This window comes from Malaya genurostris, chromosome 3 (genome assembly GCF_030247185.1).
Source record: "Malaya genurostris strain Urasoe2022 chromosome 3, Malgen_1.1, whole genome shotgun sequence".
Lineage (NCBI taxonomy): Eukaryota > Metazoa > Arthropoda > Insecta > Diptera > Culicidae > Malaya > Malaya genurostris.
The window spans coordinates 243195105-243211168 of record NC_080572.1 but is presented as its reverse complement, the minus strand read 5'-3'; the positions used below and the strand labels follow the sequence as shown (position 1 = coordinate 243211168).

Here is a 16064-nt window from a genome sequence, read left to right as displayed (position 1 = left end):
GATTATTTTTCTCAATAATTCCAAATAATCCGAAAAAGTTAAATAAAAAAAGCATGGTTTTAATTTTTTTTGATAATTTTTATTTTAAAGCGGTTATTAAAACCTAAAGATTGATAGCTATCCCATCCGTGCCTTTTGAAAAATGAAGAAGTTACAGCTAAAACAATTTTCAGATATATTCGAAATTTCAAGTTCTCGTTGAAAGATAATCATTTAAACAGTAGAATATTATTCTACAGGTTCAAGGCAATAAATTTGTTCATGATATCCTTTCTTCTGAAAGTAGCTGTTCTTGAGATACTTGGATATTTATTTATAACACCATTTTGGTAGCTCATCCAAAGAATAGTGTTCCCCAAACTTATTAATGATGGTTTTAAAACTGGCATGATGAATTCCAGATCGCTTCGCCAACTTTCGCAAAGTAATACCCTTCTCACTTAGCCATGGGTCCAGAACCTTAATTTTAATTTCCCTTTTCAATACGCGACATTTTAAGAACGCAGAATTTCAACCGCACAAGCAAGTAAACAAACGAAAGCTGACAGCCAAACGCACAGCATACTGTGACCTGAGCTTAAAAAATCATCACAAACACATGCGTACAACACAAATGTATGTGGATAGCTTATTTTCGATACACTCCTTAACAGAGCTTAAAATTGTCACACATTCTCAATGAAAGAAACCATTCCAGCAGTCTCATTCTCAATGTTTTACTGTCTCATTCGTAAATGACCGACACCAGAACAAACGAAGAGAGACGAGGCATTTTCGTTTGTCATCGAAAAAATGAGAGAGCATAATTGCCAACGTCACTCTTTCCTCTGTGCAGTGGCGTCTCGTTCTCATGTGCACCTCGTGCACTGCACAACCGGTCGAATTGAAGGAATGAACTGCATCCCCAACCCCATCCAAATTCAATTAATTTGTTGGCATCCTTTTTTATTCAATGAAAGCAGGTTAGATCGCACCGATATTGCGTGTATTTACACGCATCTTATATACATCAGACATAAAATTTCAAGTATCTGTTGTCGCTGTGTTAGTGTCTTTTCCGTGCACATGAGTTACTGCACAGATTAAGAAGAGAGAATTACTCAGCTAAGCTTTGAGATTTGTTTGCTTAATAAAAAATCCCATCCGAAAATATATCGTAATCTCATTGTATTGGAAAACACAAGCGAATCTCCATTCCTCAATCTTTAGTTTTCACTTACAAAGAACTGTTACATCTGCTATCATACCACATAAGCAGTGCACAAGTAGTCAATTTTGTCACGAGACGCCACTGCCTCTGGGACAAGACGAAACCAAACTAACGTCTTGGATTTCGTTCTCATGGTTTGCAAGCGAAGCTGAGAGTGACAATTTCTTGTCATTTTCGTCTATTTTTCAGTCAATGAAAATGACCTTTATTAGCTCTGCCCCTTAATATTATTACAATACTGCTTCTCGAGATTTGGAAACGAGTAAAGATTTGGAAACTGATGACTACTTAATCCGTCGATTGTGAGTCGAGAAATTAGATGCTAATAGGATGAAAATAGATACATCAGCCCTAAGCGCTAGAAAGACGGTCCTGTTTGCGCGAAACTTGCATTATATAATTCTAAAAATATTACACGAAAACTGGTAACTGACCAAGCAGCTCGAACAAGGTCACTTGGAAAACAAAAACAAACAGCGACGGCTTATGCCGGATTACCCGATTGGGGTCAAACATCAAGTTGGTTTATACTTGCGGTGCGGTCGGTGTGGATTAACCAAGTGGTTTACGAATTTTCCATTCAGCACCCGGTTGTCATTTACTTGTTTTGGAATATTTTTTTTATTCACAGAATTTTACTACACGGAAGCAATTATCTGTGATATATGGGACAGAAAATTGAATGTCGCGGATGGACATAAGTAGCTTGTGAGTTGATTTGATGTTTTTCCTTACTTGACGGAAAACAAAGTAGTAATAATCACTCGGATTACTACTGCTAATGGTGTTTTCCTAACCGTACGAGGGAAGATCATTGACTGTGCACACTGACGTCAGTTGTTTTCCATCGCACTCCCAGGCATTATGGAAAAGGCAATGTAAAACACATTTGGCGGGCAGTTTCGCTCTTCCGAATCCAATGGCTTTGTCCTGTTCAATGGTGAAACGTAAACTAATTCGAAATGTACGTGTAACGAAAAGTTATACTTTTTAGTGACACAACACAACGGCTGGACGATGAACATCCCACGGGTTTTTCGGTACAGAACCATTTGATTGCACCGTGTATCGTAGGAGTATCACATCGTTTGACGCCTTTCTACCGATAGCCCTTTTTCATTTCTAGTGCGTGGGAAAATTGGTACCTGTACCAATGGCAGATTTTCTAGAATTATTTTCCTGCCATTTTCTCCCAATTAGTTTGTGTCAGTGCACGTGTCGCGAAATGATGACAAACGTATATTTTTCACAGTTAATTTCACAGTAAATGAAATAAGTAAAACAAACCAATGGAAACTATTCTTGAATGGACGATGGGCGCTGATATTTATTTCATTTTTGAATCAACTTAGTCGATCAGAACAACTCTGATTCGTTCGGTAATTTATCAACACAAAGATCATCGACCTCGTGGATTGGCACAGCATAAAATGTTGCACTGTGATGCGCAAACTGGTTTACGACTTAATCGAGTTGAACAACTTAATTGATGCAGTGCCGGTGGTTGCGCTATATCACCCATCAAATGGACCATTTCATTCCTGAAGCTGTGAGTTACAAGTGGGTGGGTGATTCTAAATTTCATTTACAGTGCTATTACTGCCGTTTTGCAGTGATCGTTAGCTGAATCACCGCCATCCAACACACTTCAAGCGTGCGAACGCAGTTGGCTCGGCGAAATAATCTATGTTTTAATGTATCCCTGGAAACCGATTCACTCGAAATAAATCATCTGCTAGACGCTTAACTGCTACTATTATTATTCAACTTTTAATCAAATGTCGTAAATGCCAATGACACATTTTCGACCTGGTTTCCCCCAAACACGAGCTGCGACGCACGAAAAAAATGAATTATTTTCATCGCCCAGCCCCTCCGCTGCGGGGACGACGACGACGACTGTTTAATCCGGAGACCTTTCTCCGAAAATCACAAGCAGTCTGGCTCGATCGTGTTGAGGATGATGTAAGATTAAAACATGGAATCGATTTTTCGGAAAGGGCGAATTCGGACAGAATATGTCTCTGGGATCAAACAACAGATGGAATATCAATCTGTCACTTACTTTGGTCGAATTCATCAAACTGTGCATTTTAAGCAATTCTTAACCAATGTACAGGACCTTATTGAAAAACGAATGCACACACGCACACAAAAGATCCAGTAAATATTAGAGACAAGCAAGAACATGTCAGGAAAGTTGCAAATATCATCTCGTGTGAAAGTCAAAAATAAATCTGGCGCTTCTATAGATACCGGTATTCGTGGTAACGCATTGCTTACTACGCCAAGAAGGTAACATTTCAGAGGGCGAAAATAGAATGCTTCGATGATCATGGATATTTACCCGATCTGAGAGTGGTAACAAAATCTAACGAAAATTATATCTCGTTTAGATGTTTATAACACATTGTTCGATGTAATTTTTTACGGTTTTGATCTGTTAATAAGATCTTTTTCAGATTGATCTGTCAAATTTGTAAAACATATCAAATAAATCACAGTTAAATGATTGTTTTTACGTTTTGTCTTCGACTCATCAGACATTTTTTCGTACTCAGCGTATCAAATGCTTTGAATCGTGCACAGATTTTCATCATAACCCTGCACACATTTTCGATCAGGGTGGCTTCGGGAGATTCGGGAGGGGCTGTCCATGAAAGACGTCACGCTTTTTTTTACGATTTTTGACTCCCCATCCCCCTTTGTCACAAATTGTCACAGAAGCAAAGACCCCCCACCCCCCCTATGTCACATGTCACGAATTCAAAATAAAAAAAATTCATCTCAATACATTCTCAATATGTATGACAAACCATACAAATATGAGGGAAAAATAAAGTCATTAGATTAAAAAATATTCCTAAAACTACAAAATCATCGGAATTATTTTATTAATGTCAATTATATAAATTAATAAAAGTATTTGGTTGGAATTGATGAAACATTCAAATCATATGTTTTATTCCTCCTAGGGGTACACAAATATATTATTGTTTTAGGTAAAGAATAATATTTTCTTAGTGTAGCATACAGGGCTGAGAAAATAAAGACCAAAACCTCATCAAAACGAGATCATTGCTGGAGAATCTTTTCTTGATCAGTTGATCAGTGAATTTTAAATCACATCGATCAATATCGGTACTGATCTTCCGTCACACAATGGGTAGTGATTTTGAGCTAAAATGATTCTTGATTTATGTAAGAGGAAAATCACATATGATCAAGATAAGACATGACATGATCTACGTCTGAAATCGTTGAACTCCCGCCCTTTTTCAAATGGAGTACAATTGAATAAACTGCATCAGAATCAGATAAGAGAAATTCTTATGATATACTATTATCAATACTAGAAAATCAAATTACTGAAAAAATTGTCAGTGCATAACTTAAGTTAAACCGTTTGAAGGCATCTTTTTCTTTTTACGCATATTAGGAAAAATTTATTAATTTCGCTAATTTACTCGCTCCTCCGTGCACTTTTGCTGATCACAACAGAAATGATTTGCTGCATCATTCATTTCCGAATTTACAAGAAGCAGATTTTACATAAAAAAACACGTTTTCCTATAGAATGTAAACGTTTATTGTGAAGATTTTTTCAGGAAATAGGGCAAAGCAGTAATATAATTAGGTATTTCAAAAATGCGCTCATTGAAAATATTGGAAGTCACATTCCAAAAACCTCCCCCCCTTCCCCCAGTCACAAAAGGTCACGTTTTATGAAACACCCCCTCCCTCTTGCGGCGTGACGTCTTTCATGGACAGCCCCTTATGCGAGTCATTCATTTGTATGTATTTGAATTTCTCCGTATTGCGACAAAGTTTTCTATAATTTACATAGTGCATATTGTTATTGTCTTTAGAAGATTCAATTGCTTTGCACTCCTTATAGAATTGAATGTGGTTAATACTATTCGTTCTATTCAGTTGAACCAAATAAACTTGCTTTAGATCGAGGAGCATTTGCTACTTAAGCAAAGTTTTAGTTTCCGGTACCGAATGTCCAAAACAAGCTCAACAACAACGACATTTTTTCATATTTTCGTCAATACATTTTTTGTTCAAAACAACACATCTAATTGAGATTCTATTACTCGTTCCTGATCGGGTAAATTCATAGAGTGAAAGAGAAATTCGAAACGTACATGTCATACCCGTTGTGGATCGTAATTTTTTACCCGAACTTTTGGCAAATTCAAATGTCACGGGTAGTATAGAATAATCACAAAATATTTAAATTATGTTTCCGAGGGTACTTTTTTCCGGATCATATAACAACGTTCGGATCGGAAAAATTCGGATATAATCTGCAGATCGGGTAATGTTTGTGAATTTATGATACATCGGATACAGAATTAATCTCATCGTTTAATGAGCATGCATGATAGTAAATGCCCCACTTTCTACAGGGTCGAATCCGTCGATTACTAACGGAGTAAACATGTCAAACTGAGCTTAACTTCTAGGTGGTTATATTTATGATATTTTCGAGTGCAATGAATAATTTCCATGAAACAAAACTCGACCGTCTCAGTGTCTTTGACCCGAATTGCCAAACAACGACGGTTCACTCGGCAAGTCAAGGCAGGCTCGCAGATCAGAACTCCGGACGTCATTCGGGCGACGCTTCGGACAGTTTGGATTGAGACAGGAAACGTCGATTCTAGGGCAACTGCCAGTCAATGAGCGGACACATCCACTCTCTGGTCCAAGAGGGATATGTTTTACGAAACTAATACTCAAGCTGCCATTAAGAAGAGCTAGGAATTGCACGGAAATCGCCAACCAAATGTCAACGTGTGACAGCGGATGGGTTCAATATTGGAAGCTCGTGCGAGTTCCAATCGAGATGTGAAATCTGTCCGATAGTGGATTACAATTGGACTAATCGAATTTCTTGTGTCAAATTTTTTTACTACACTCACTAATGAGGCTAGTTGTTTATTTTTAGCAAATTTTATTGCCAAAAACTTTCCATCTGAGTAGCCTTATGACATGCTCACACTCTATCGCGTCGAAAATGTTTTCAGTGACTTATGACTCACTTATGACGAATGGTTCCCCGACCACGTAATCTAGTTCGCTTTGTTATGCAATAATATTGTGCATATCAAGCGAAATTAAGGCAAATACTAACACATGAATGAATTGTGAGAGGAAAGGTCCCCTATTGAAGTCCCCGGTTCATTAACTTTCCGTAGCGTTGAGACCAGTTTCAAGCACAGTTTAAATTTATATTTTCACCTTTCACGTGATGCACAGTCCAAGCTTATGAATAGACACCGCTGTCTGACATGAGTTGGCAGAAGCTGTAACGTGAAAAATTAACTATTGTAATACCAATGCACAAATTTTGAGTAAATTTTATCGTCGGTAGTAATCGGTACGTTTTCGCCGGTTTCTAAATTGGGTGTTTGAGTCCTGATGGGTCTGATCTCGTTAGTAGCTTAAATAATAAACATGTCTGACAAGTATTAAATCGTTTTGGTCATATGTTGATCGAGATTTAATTGGAAATAAATACTTTAGACCAAGAAGCAAAAGAGACACGATAAAAATCGCACATATCAGTATCCAGCTGGGGTACCCAAGGTGAATCAGATAGGTTTTTTTAAATGTATTTTTAATAGTAATATGAGTTAAATTTCGATTGTCAATATTTATGTTGGGTGTTCAGTCACAAATGATGACTGTGATTTTTTTGTAGTGAAAATTGTAAACCTATTTGTAACGTGTAATGGGAGAAAAGGATCTAATATACTAACTTACTAAATTATATGAAGAGCGAATCGATTAAATTGAAGATTTCATCGATTTTTATCAGAATTTACTTATAATGTTTTGTGACATCTAAGGGCATATTCAGTAGTGTTCTTGTTCTAGATGCATAATTTATGTCAGTTTTAAAACTTAAATCTAGATATTATAATAAGAAAAACTGGCAGCCCCAGCAGTGTGTTACTCGTGTTTCATGCATCCACAGCAGCGTATGCCAGTTTTAAATTTGACAGAAGAACTGTTCGAATAAATAAAACTAAAACGGTTTGCTGAAGATACGTTGTTCCAGTTTCAGTTCTATTATAAATCTTCCACATGAAACTTCCAGCTGCTGAATTTGCACTAAGGGCATATTCAGTAGTGTTCTAGTTCTAGATGTATAATTTATGCAAGTTACAAAATTCAAATCTGAATTTTATAACAAGAAAAACTGACACCCTCAACAGTGTTTTACTCGTGTTTCAAATATACAAAAAATAGAACGGCATCGTAGACCAGTTTTAAATTTGACAGAAGAACTGTTCGAATAAATGAACCTAAAACGGCTTGCTGGGGATATGTTTGTTCCAGTTTCAGTTCTATTATAGACCTCTCATACAAAACATCCAACTGCTGAGTTTGCACTAAAGGTTCTATATTCGCGAGTACACTAAGGTCTCCTTTTACATGTTTTTTAACACGATTTTTTTAAATTCGTCTTTTTCTACACGGTATTTATTTACGCAGTTTTCGAATTTAACACGGTTTCTGACGAGAGTTTAAAAATAAATCTGTAAGAAAACTATTATGAGAGCTAATTTAATAAAAATGTAACAAAAAATCATTAATTCAACAATTCACGGGACTATTGACATATTGTCGCAAAACTGGAATGTAGCCCTACAAAAGTTAGGACTCACTTGTAAAAATGGTTTAGTTTTCCATTCGCTACTTTATTCATCAATCTACATTTTAATGTACGTATTTGTATGGCAACACATTTATTAATGATTTTTTGAATTATCATTTATTTATTCTATCGAAATATTATAATACTAGCGGACTCCTGCACACTTCGTAGCGCAATAATATTAGATTAGATGTATAAAATTAACACTACTTATCAATTTTAATGATTATTGAAGAAAAATATCATTATAATGCTCTATGATAGTGGTCCTAACCTTTTTATATAGCGGACAACAGGACAATACCGATGGTTTGCCGAAACGCAAACAGGCAGCGTACTATTTACCATCCGAAAATAACTCTAAATTCACGCTACAGACTCATAATTATTATTCACGGTAACAAAAAAGTTGAACGGATGAGAAAATGACGTTCAAATTGAAATGACATAGCAGTGGGCATCATTGGAATGCGCGGAATTTCTGTACTTGGTTTTGTACTTTCTGCACTTGTTCCTGTGCCTTCTTTATTATTTCCTGAACTTAGCTTCTGTACTTGTTCCTTTTATTTCTGTACCTGTAGCTGTCCCTGTGAATTTCTCACAGCTCAAAAATTATTATTGAACAAGAGAGTGAATCATTCGAATAGGTAAAACATGTCGAAGAGTTCCCAAATTTCGGTTCAATCGATGTAATTTAAAAACAGAAGGCTAACGGGATGGTTTGAGTACATTGGACGAAACTGTTCATAGTTACTCAAACGCAAATAATTTGAAATTTCGGAATACTCTGGGTAGATATAATTCGAATCGCGTTTGGGCCAATTGAAGACGTTTGGACTCAAATAAATAACCGAACTTGAAGCAATTGACGAAATTTGGAGGTCGTTTCTAGAAAAAATTACACAAAATTTCGCCCAAAAAATCCTTCGAAGGTATAGCACGGGAAATGCTTATGAAAAATTTAAGCCGAAAAAAAAACAGAAAACATCCTTCTAATTCGAATGGAATCGTTCCAAAAAGTAGAGAGCCGAACAGTTTTGGTGTTTGAGTTAAAGGTCTTAATTTGAAGTGACAGCTGAGGTGTGCTGATCCTGTTGTCTCAGTGCATTGTGAAAGCAATAATTATATCTATCAAGAAGATACAATTCACATTTCTTTTCTTATAGTCGTTTTATAATTTGACTTTACGGTATTGAACCCAAATTTATATATCGGAAAATGGAAACCTGTATACTGTTCATTTGGCGCTCTTACTTAATTGAACATGTGATTCGAAATAAACTTGATTAAAGTAGGCTCAGAGCAATTTTTGCACAAATCAGCTCGTTTGGCGCCAAACGGTTTTATTAGTAATCTAGTATTCATATTTTGCTCTCTAGCGGGCAGCAACATTGCATAATTCGATACGCGCCAAACAATCATTGGAGATCTAGCATGCATTGAATGCAAAATTTCCAATTCTAAACGAACCAATTTTCTAGTTTTTCTCTACTTTTTCGAAGGTTTTTCAAATCGAGCTCAGGCAGTGATTCTGAATAAAACCAATAACTAACGCAACGAGAAATGTCACAAACAGTGGATATGTTCGAACTCATTTCATAAGTGGTATTCTCAAATCCGTTACAACTTTCTGAGGATAATGGTTCAAATGCTGCATAAATTTTTTTTTCTCCAAGTGAGTCCAAACTTTTTCAGGGCAGTGTAGCTCTAGCAGTGTTATGATCTACGCCGATGAAAAATGAGTTGCTTCGGCATGACACATAGCAATACAATTTTTCTAATTTGATCCGTATTCATCTCTATCAATTCTTCCCCTTCAATTCAGTCTTTAACACAGTTAAGTTAAGTTAAAAATGTATATCAAGATCGTAACCGTTTACTACACATCGCACCTTCTCAATAGAAAAGAACTTTTTCTTAAGCTTTATTTGTAGTGAAAATGCTTATGGGTGGTGTTATCAGCACTTTACTACTCGATTGTTTTAATTTGTACCAACGTATTCACTTTTTTTTTCAAACTCGTAATGCATTATACAGAAGGCATGAGCCATTTAGATTAATTTGTCTACGTTTGCCTAAGAGCAAATTCAGCAGCTAGAAGTTCTATATGGAAGATCTATAACAGAACAGAAACTGGAACAAACATATTCCCCGGCAAGCCGTTCTAGTTTAATTTATTCGACCAGTTCTTCTGTCAAATTTAAAACTGGTCTACGATGCCGTTCTGTTTTTGCCTTTCTCATATAGAAAGGTGTCATCACTGTGAAAACCGATTTTTGAACCGAGGCCCAGAGGGCCGAGTGTCATATACCATTCGACTCAGTTCGTCGAGTACGCAAAATGTCTGTGTGTGTATGTGTGTGCGTGTGTGTATGTGCGTATGTGTGTATGTAACGTTTTTTTGCACTAACTTTTCTCAGAGATGGCTGAACCGAATTCCACAAACTTAGATTCAAATGAAAGGTCTTGAGGTCCCATAAAAAATTCCTGATTATTATTTGGAGCCGACTTTCGGTTCGGGAGTTATGGGGTAAAATGTGCAAAAAAGAGAAAATATGTGTTCTAACTTTTCTCATAGATGGCGCGACCGATTTTCACAAACCTAGATTCAAATGAAAGGTCTTGTGGTCCCATACAAAGTTCCTCACTATTATTTGGATCCGACTTCGGGTTCCGGAATTATGGGGTAAAATGTGCAAAAAATTGTGAAAATAAGTGCACTAATTTTTCTCAAAGATGGCTGAACCGATTTTCACAAACTTAAATTCAAATGAAAAGTCTTGAGGTCTCATAAAAAATTCGTGAGTATTCGACTTCGACCTTCGACTTTCGGTTCAAGAGTTATGAGGTAAAAGGTACAAAAAAAAGAAAATATGTGTTTTAACTTTTCTCATAAATGGCGCGACCGATTTTCACAAACTTAGGTTCAAATGAAAGGTCCTGTAGTCCCATACGTAATTCCTGAATTTCATGCGACTTCCGTATCCGGAAATATAGGGTAAAGTGGGTTAAAGATTGTATACCATCACTGAAAATGGGGAAAAACCTTAAAAAAAATTCTAAACCGACCTCAAATCTTTTCCAATTGATAGTTTTCTATCAGTAGACGGTCAAACAAACCGATTTCGGTTATTCTTTTAAGAATCGAAGAAAATTATTTTGAAGAATACCACAGTATTTTATATGATAGTATGATTGATATGAGAAAGGCATCATTACACCACTAGGTTGATTAAAACAGGTTTTGTATATTTGAAACACGAGTAAAACACTGCTGGGGCTGATAGTTTTTCTTGTTATAAAATTCAGATTTAAATTTTGTAACTGACATAAATTATGAATCTAGAACTAGAACACTACTGAATATTCCCTAAGTGTTCTAATTTTAACTTATCATCCAATGGAATGATCAAGGATGACTAGATTATTTTCGTAACTTCACGCTGGTTTTTAGAATTCAGTTTTTACTATGAAGTAACAGTTAAAGGCTATAGCAGGATAAGCATGTGAAATCGGCCCCCAAAGGGAAGTCATATTGTTATACCACATTCGAAAGGTCATAGACTGGAAACAATTTTCTCAAAGTTTCAACCCATTAACTGCCATATTGACGAAGCTAGGATGGTTCCATTGATTTTTATTTTATTTGATTTTTGAAGAAACCGCTTATCCGAAAAATTTGAAAAAAGTCAGGTATATTTAAGACATTATGGAGAAGGTTTACAATTTTTTTTCAAAACTTTTGAAGATGTATTTCTTCCATTAAAAAATACTTGAAAATTTTGAAACATATTTTATCCCTCTTCCAATTTTTGCACCACCCCAGATTTTTTGGTGATAAATAACAAATTTTTGGACATGTTAAAGTGGTATGATTTCATATTTTCAAAAAATGTGGACGACCACAATATTTGATTTTTTCTAAAAAATAAATAACAGTCGACCGTGCGTCCCTATCAAGTTCTGTTAAAAGGAAACGCATGGTGCTTTGTTCTAGTAATTTATGCAACTCAAGCGCAGGGCTTAGGAATCATAGTAACGAAAAGGAGAAAATGAGTTTCAACCTTTGCATACATACACGATCATACTTCGGGTACAACGTAGAAAGCTACAAAGCAAGAACTTACTGGTATGTGGTTCATACATGAATGGTAGTAATACATGAACGTCGCGAGTATTACACATATGAAATTCGGTTACGGCAGTAAAGAACTAGAGCGGGTGTCAGTTTTTTACGTGTTGCTGATGGATGCAATGAAATAATAATAAAAGAAAGAATGAAATTTTCGTTACAGTTTCAAAAGTGACTGTATATAATTCAATAATTTGATAGTGTTTCTTGAAATGGTCAAATCGTTTTGTACTGTGGGGTCTCGTACAACGCGGTTTCCCTTTGCCAACTCTGTACATTTCACTAAATGCACAATCGAGTTGGAACAACAGCGAATTGAATTTTTCTTTTTTATATTGGTGTCAAACAGAAGTGACCATTGATAAAGGTTGGAATCGATTACTTAGGATTATTGACTGTATATTTCATTTAAATGGGAAATGGGATAAAAAATATTATAAAAATACATTGCTATTTGAAAGCACACATTTTTTCTCTAATTATTTTCGATTATTCTATAGACCTATTATCGTAACTTCTTTCATTGTTCGTCGTTTGTAGCTGTTCTGATTTAAGCATTTCTGACAATATTTCCGCCGGTCTCACTATTCTGGATAAAAACCGAACATGAGATAAGTAGTAAATAATGGCGGCCACGTGTGAATAGCAACCAACAGTTCTATTTCGAATAGCGCATTTACAACAACGGCGCTGGATTCTCAAATATCTAGTCGAATTTGGAGTTTACTCGATGTAGCATTTTTAAGCTTTGAAAAATGAGATACAACTTATTACGGGCCCGAATAGCTTTTTTGTGATATGTGTGTCTCAATTAGGTCATCTTGTGATAAAGCTTTAAATCCAAAATTTCTTTGCAGAACATCCTTCTCAAATGCTTCTATTCCATAGCTACTATATTTCGATACTTGCTGCTTTCGTTCCAATCCAAGGATTGATGATATTGACTTATTAGAACTTCACGTTCGCAATTTGAACAAAAATACGACCAAATCTTTCTCATTGACACCAGCATATCACGAAGCTCAATAATATTTGGCCATGTTAAACCAGTAAAAACCTGGAGGCGTTCCTCTGAGAGTGAAGAATCACTTACTGAGTTGATTGGTACATGATACGTCATTATATTTTCTGGAAAGTACGGACCATTCTACACAACATACCCAAAAATTAAAGAAATCGATTCAGCAAATCAAGTTTTTTAATGGACATGGTCGATAAATGCATGACTTGAAATTATGCAAAAGGTTATAACTCAAAAACGAAATATAACGCATCACTATATTTTTTATATCTGTTACTGTTTCAAACCATGAAAACCATCCTAAAGATTCGATTGACGTTTTCAGCAAACACGTAAAAACTGACAGCCGCTCTAGTTCTTGACTGCCGTAACCGAATTTCATATGTATGATACTCGCGACGTTCACGTATTACTACCATTCATATATGAACCACATACCAGTAAGTTCTTGCTTTGTAGCTTTCTAGGTTGTACCCGAAGTATGATCGTGTATGTATCATGCAAAGGTTGAAACTCATTTTCTCCTTTTCGTTACTTTGATTCCTAAGCCCTGCGCTTGAGTTGCATAAACTACTAGAACAAAGCACCATGCGTTTCCTTTCAACAGAACTTGATGGGGACGCATGGTCGACTGTTATTTATTTTTTAGAAAAAATCAAATATTGTGGTCGTCCACATTTTTTTTAAAATATGAAAACATACCACTTTAACATGTCTAAAATTTGTTATTTATCACTAAAAAATCCAGGGTGGTGAAAAATTGGAAGAGAGATAAAATATGTTTCAAAATTTTCAAGTATTTTTTAATGGAAGAAATACATCTTCAAACATTTTGAAAAAAATTGTAAACCTTCCCCATAATGTCTTAAATATACCTATTTTTTCAAATTTTTTGGATAAGCGGTTTCTTCAAAAATCAAATAAAATAAAAATCAATAGAACCACCCTAGCTCCGTCAATATGGCAGTTAAAGGGTTGAATCTTGGAGAAAATTGTTTCCAGTCTATGACCTTTCGAATGTGGTATAAAAAAAGGATTTCCCTTTGGGGGCAGATGCTTATCCTGCTATAGCCTTTAGCAAAAAAAACAATCAAATCTACAATTTTTGAAATTTTTCCGTCCAACTTTTCACGCGGTTTTGTTGTTGCACGGTTTCCTGAATTAGTACGGTTTTTTTTACACGTTTTAAAGTTTTTTGTGTATAAAATCAATGGAAACAATTTATTACTCAAGGGTCAAGATAAAGGTCTATAACTTTCTAGGTTTTATTCCGATAGGATTGACAATTTCACAGAATCTTCTTGAATTGTTTTACTATAAGAAAATGCAAAGACAAAAAATCATTTTTCAAAAGTGTTAGACCCTACCCGAAGCACAACGATTTGAAAAAAAAAATACAATCAAAAGGCTTTGCCCTCTTAAAAAGATAGTCTTGATTCGACCTCTCCATCCACGCAAAGCGAATGGTTTGCCATACTGAAGACGTGTGCCAAGTTTCGTCCAAATCGAAGAAGGCGATCCCGATTTTTGCTACTTGTTGTTAATTTTTGGAATGTGTGCAAAGTTTCGTACACATCCAAGCAAGCCGATTCTGATTTTTCTACTTGTTGTTAATTTTTGTAATCATTCAGATTTTTTTTTTAGAGATATTTTATTCAGGCCTATTTGCGTACAAGCTTTACGTGGCCGATTTAGCTGAGTTTTCAAATATTTTTTTGTGTATTGGATCTCGTTGTCACCCTTTTTCTAGGGGGAGAGGAGCTTCCATTTTCCTCCTGCGAGGATTGAGGGGCAGTTGTCTGTCAGATTTGATTACTATTGATTGTTGCTGAAATGTTTAAACATAAATGTTCAATATTACTCTGACAAGGTAGGAAGGAAACATTTTCACAAATTTATTACTCATTCAGAGAACTTTGGCTGGTGCTACAAAATCTAAAACTTACAATAAGCATACGGACGAGCTCCTGATGCAGCGAAAATAGATCGTCGAACTAAAATATAATTGAGGAGTGCATCGAAAACTTGTTGAACATTCACCATCACGTTATAATGATTCCGCGCTTCAACTGAAAACTAATTACCTTCTGTTTTTGGTGTCTGTCCGTCATGTACTTTTATACCGTTCGTCATTCGTTCGATTCCCACAGATGTACGATATTTTGGTTGTAAACAAAAATTACAATGCCGAAGGACCCGATTCGATCTCAGTGCGGGTGGGAGATCTGGTCGAAGTGCTGGACATGGGTGATTCCACAGCGAACAGTGCAGCCAAGTAAGTACCTGTCAATCCAACCCCCTTCCCCGGGAGGATGGTTCCGAAACTGACACATTTTGTACGTTCCGGCACGTTCAATATACAGGAAACCGAAATTAGATCCACTACTGAGCGTAGGTAAAACTGAAAATTTGCTGGACAGTTCACTCTCAAAGCATAAACTGGCCGTCAAACCGAAGAAGAATCATCACAGCTCGCACCGGAGAAGTGTCAGTCCGCAGCCACCACAGTACCAGCCGAAACCAAACGAAAAGTAAGTTCGAATCGAAGGGTTTTTGTTGTTCAATGAATAAAGTTTTGAATAAAAGTGAATAACTTTTTTGATTACACTCTTATTTCTTCTATCCAAAAAAAGGTGGAAAGTACGAATCTTCGATGGTGACGACAATGCCAAAGCAGGCTGGATTCCGGTGTCGGTGCTGGACATTATGCACACCGATCAGGCCGTATTTGGTGAGAAAGCCAACGATGCCGCCTACCGTCGAGAGTAAGAAAAATCATCGTCGTCTGATCAAAACCAAAAAAAAACTCTGATTCTGCCATTATTCCACAGAGCTGTCGTTCGAGAGCTGATTGAAACTGAAGAAGAATTCGGCAAGGATCTGCAGCAGGTCGTCGAGAACTACATCAAATACATCGATAACCCGGACAACAAAATCCCGCGGCAGATTCGCGATCACAAGGATGATATATTCAATAACTTCAAGCAGATCGCGGATTTCCATAACACGTACGTATGAATCATTATTT

The 16064-nt window shown here is 36.1% G+C and overlaps 1 protein-coding gene across 6 annotated transcripts in view; it reads left to right on the top strand.

The window, feature by feature from the left end:
* LOC131438700 (obscurin) overlaps positions 1-16064 on the top strand; it is a 153290-nt gene that overhangs the window by 41679 nt on the left and 95547 nt on the right. For all 6 annotated transcript variants that reach the window (XM_058608881.1, XM_058608877.1, XM_058608879.1 and 3 more), the window contains exons 3-6: positions 15187-15311; positions 15400-15567; positions 15670-15801; positions 15868-16044. In XM_058608881.1, the coding sequence (XP_058464864.1) occupies positions 15187-15311; positions 15400-15567; positions 15670-15801; positions 15868-16044 (602 nt within the window). The remainder of the gene's footprint in view (positions 1-15186; positions 15312-15399; positions 15568-15669; positions 15802-15867; positions 16045-16064) is intronic.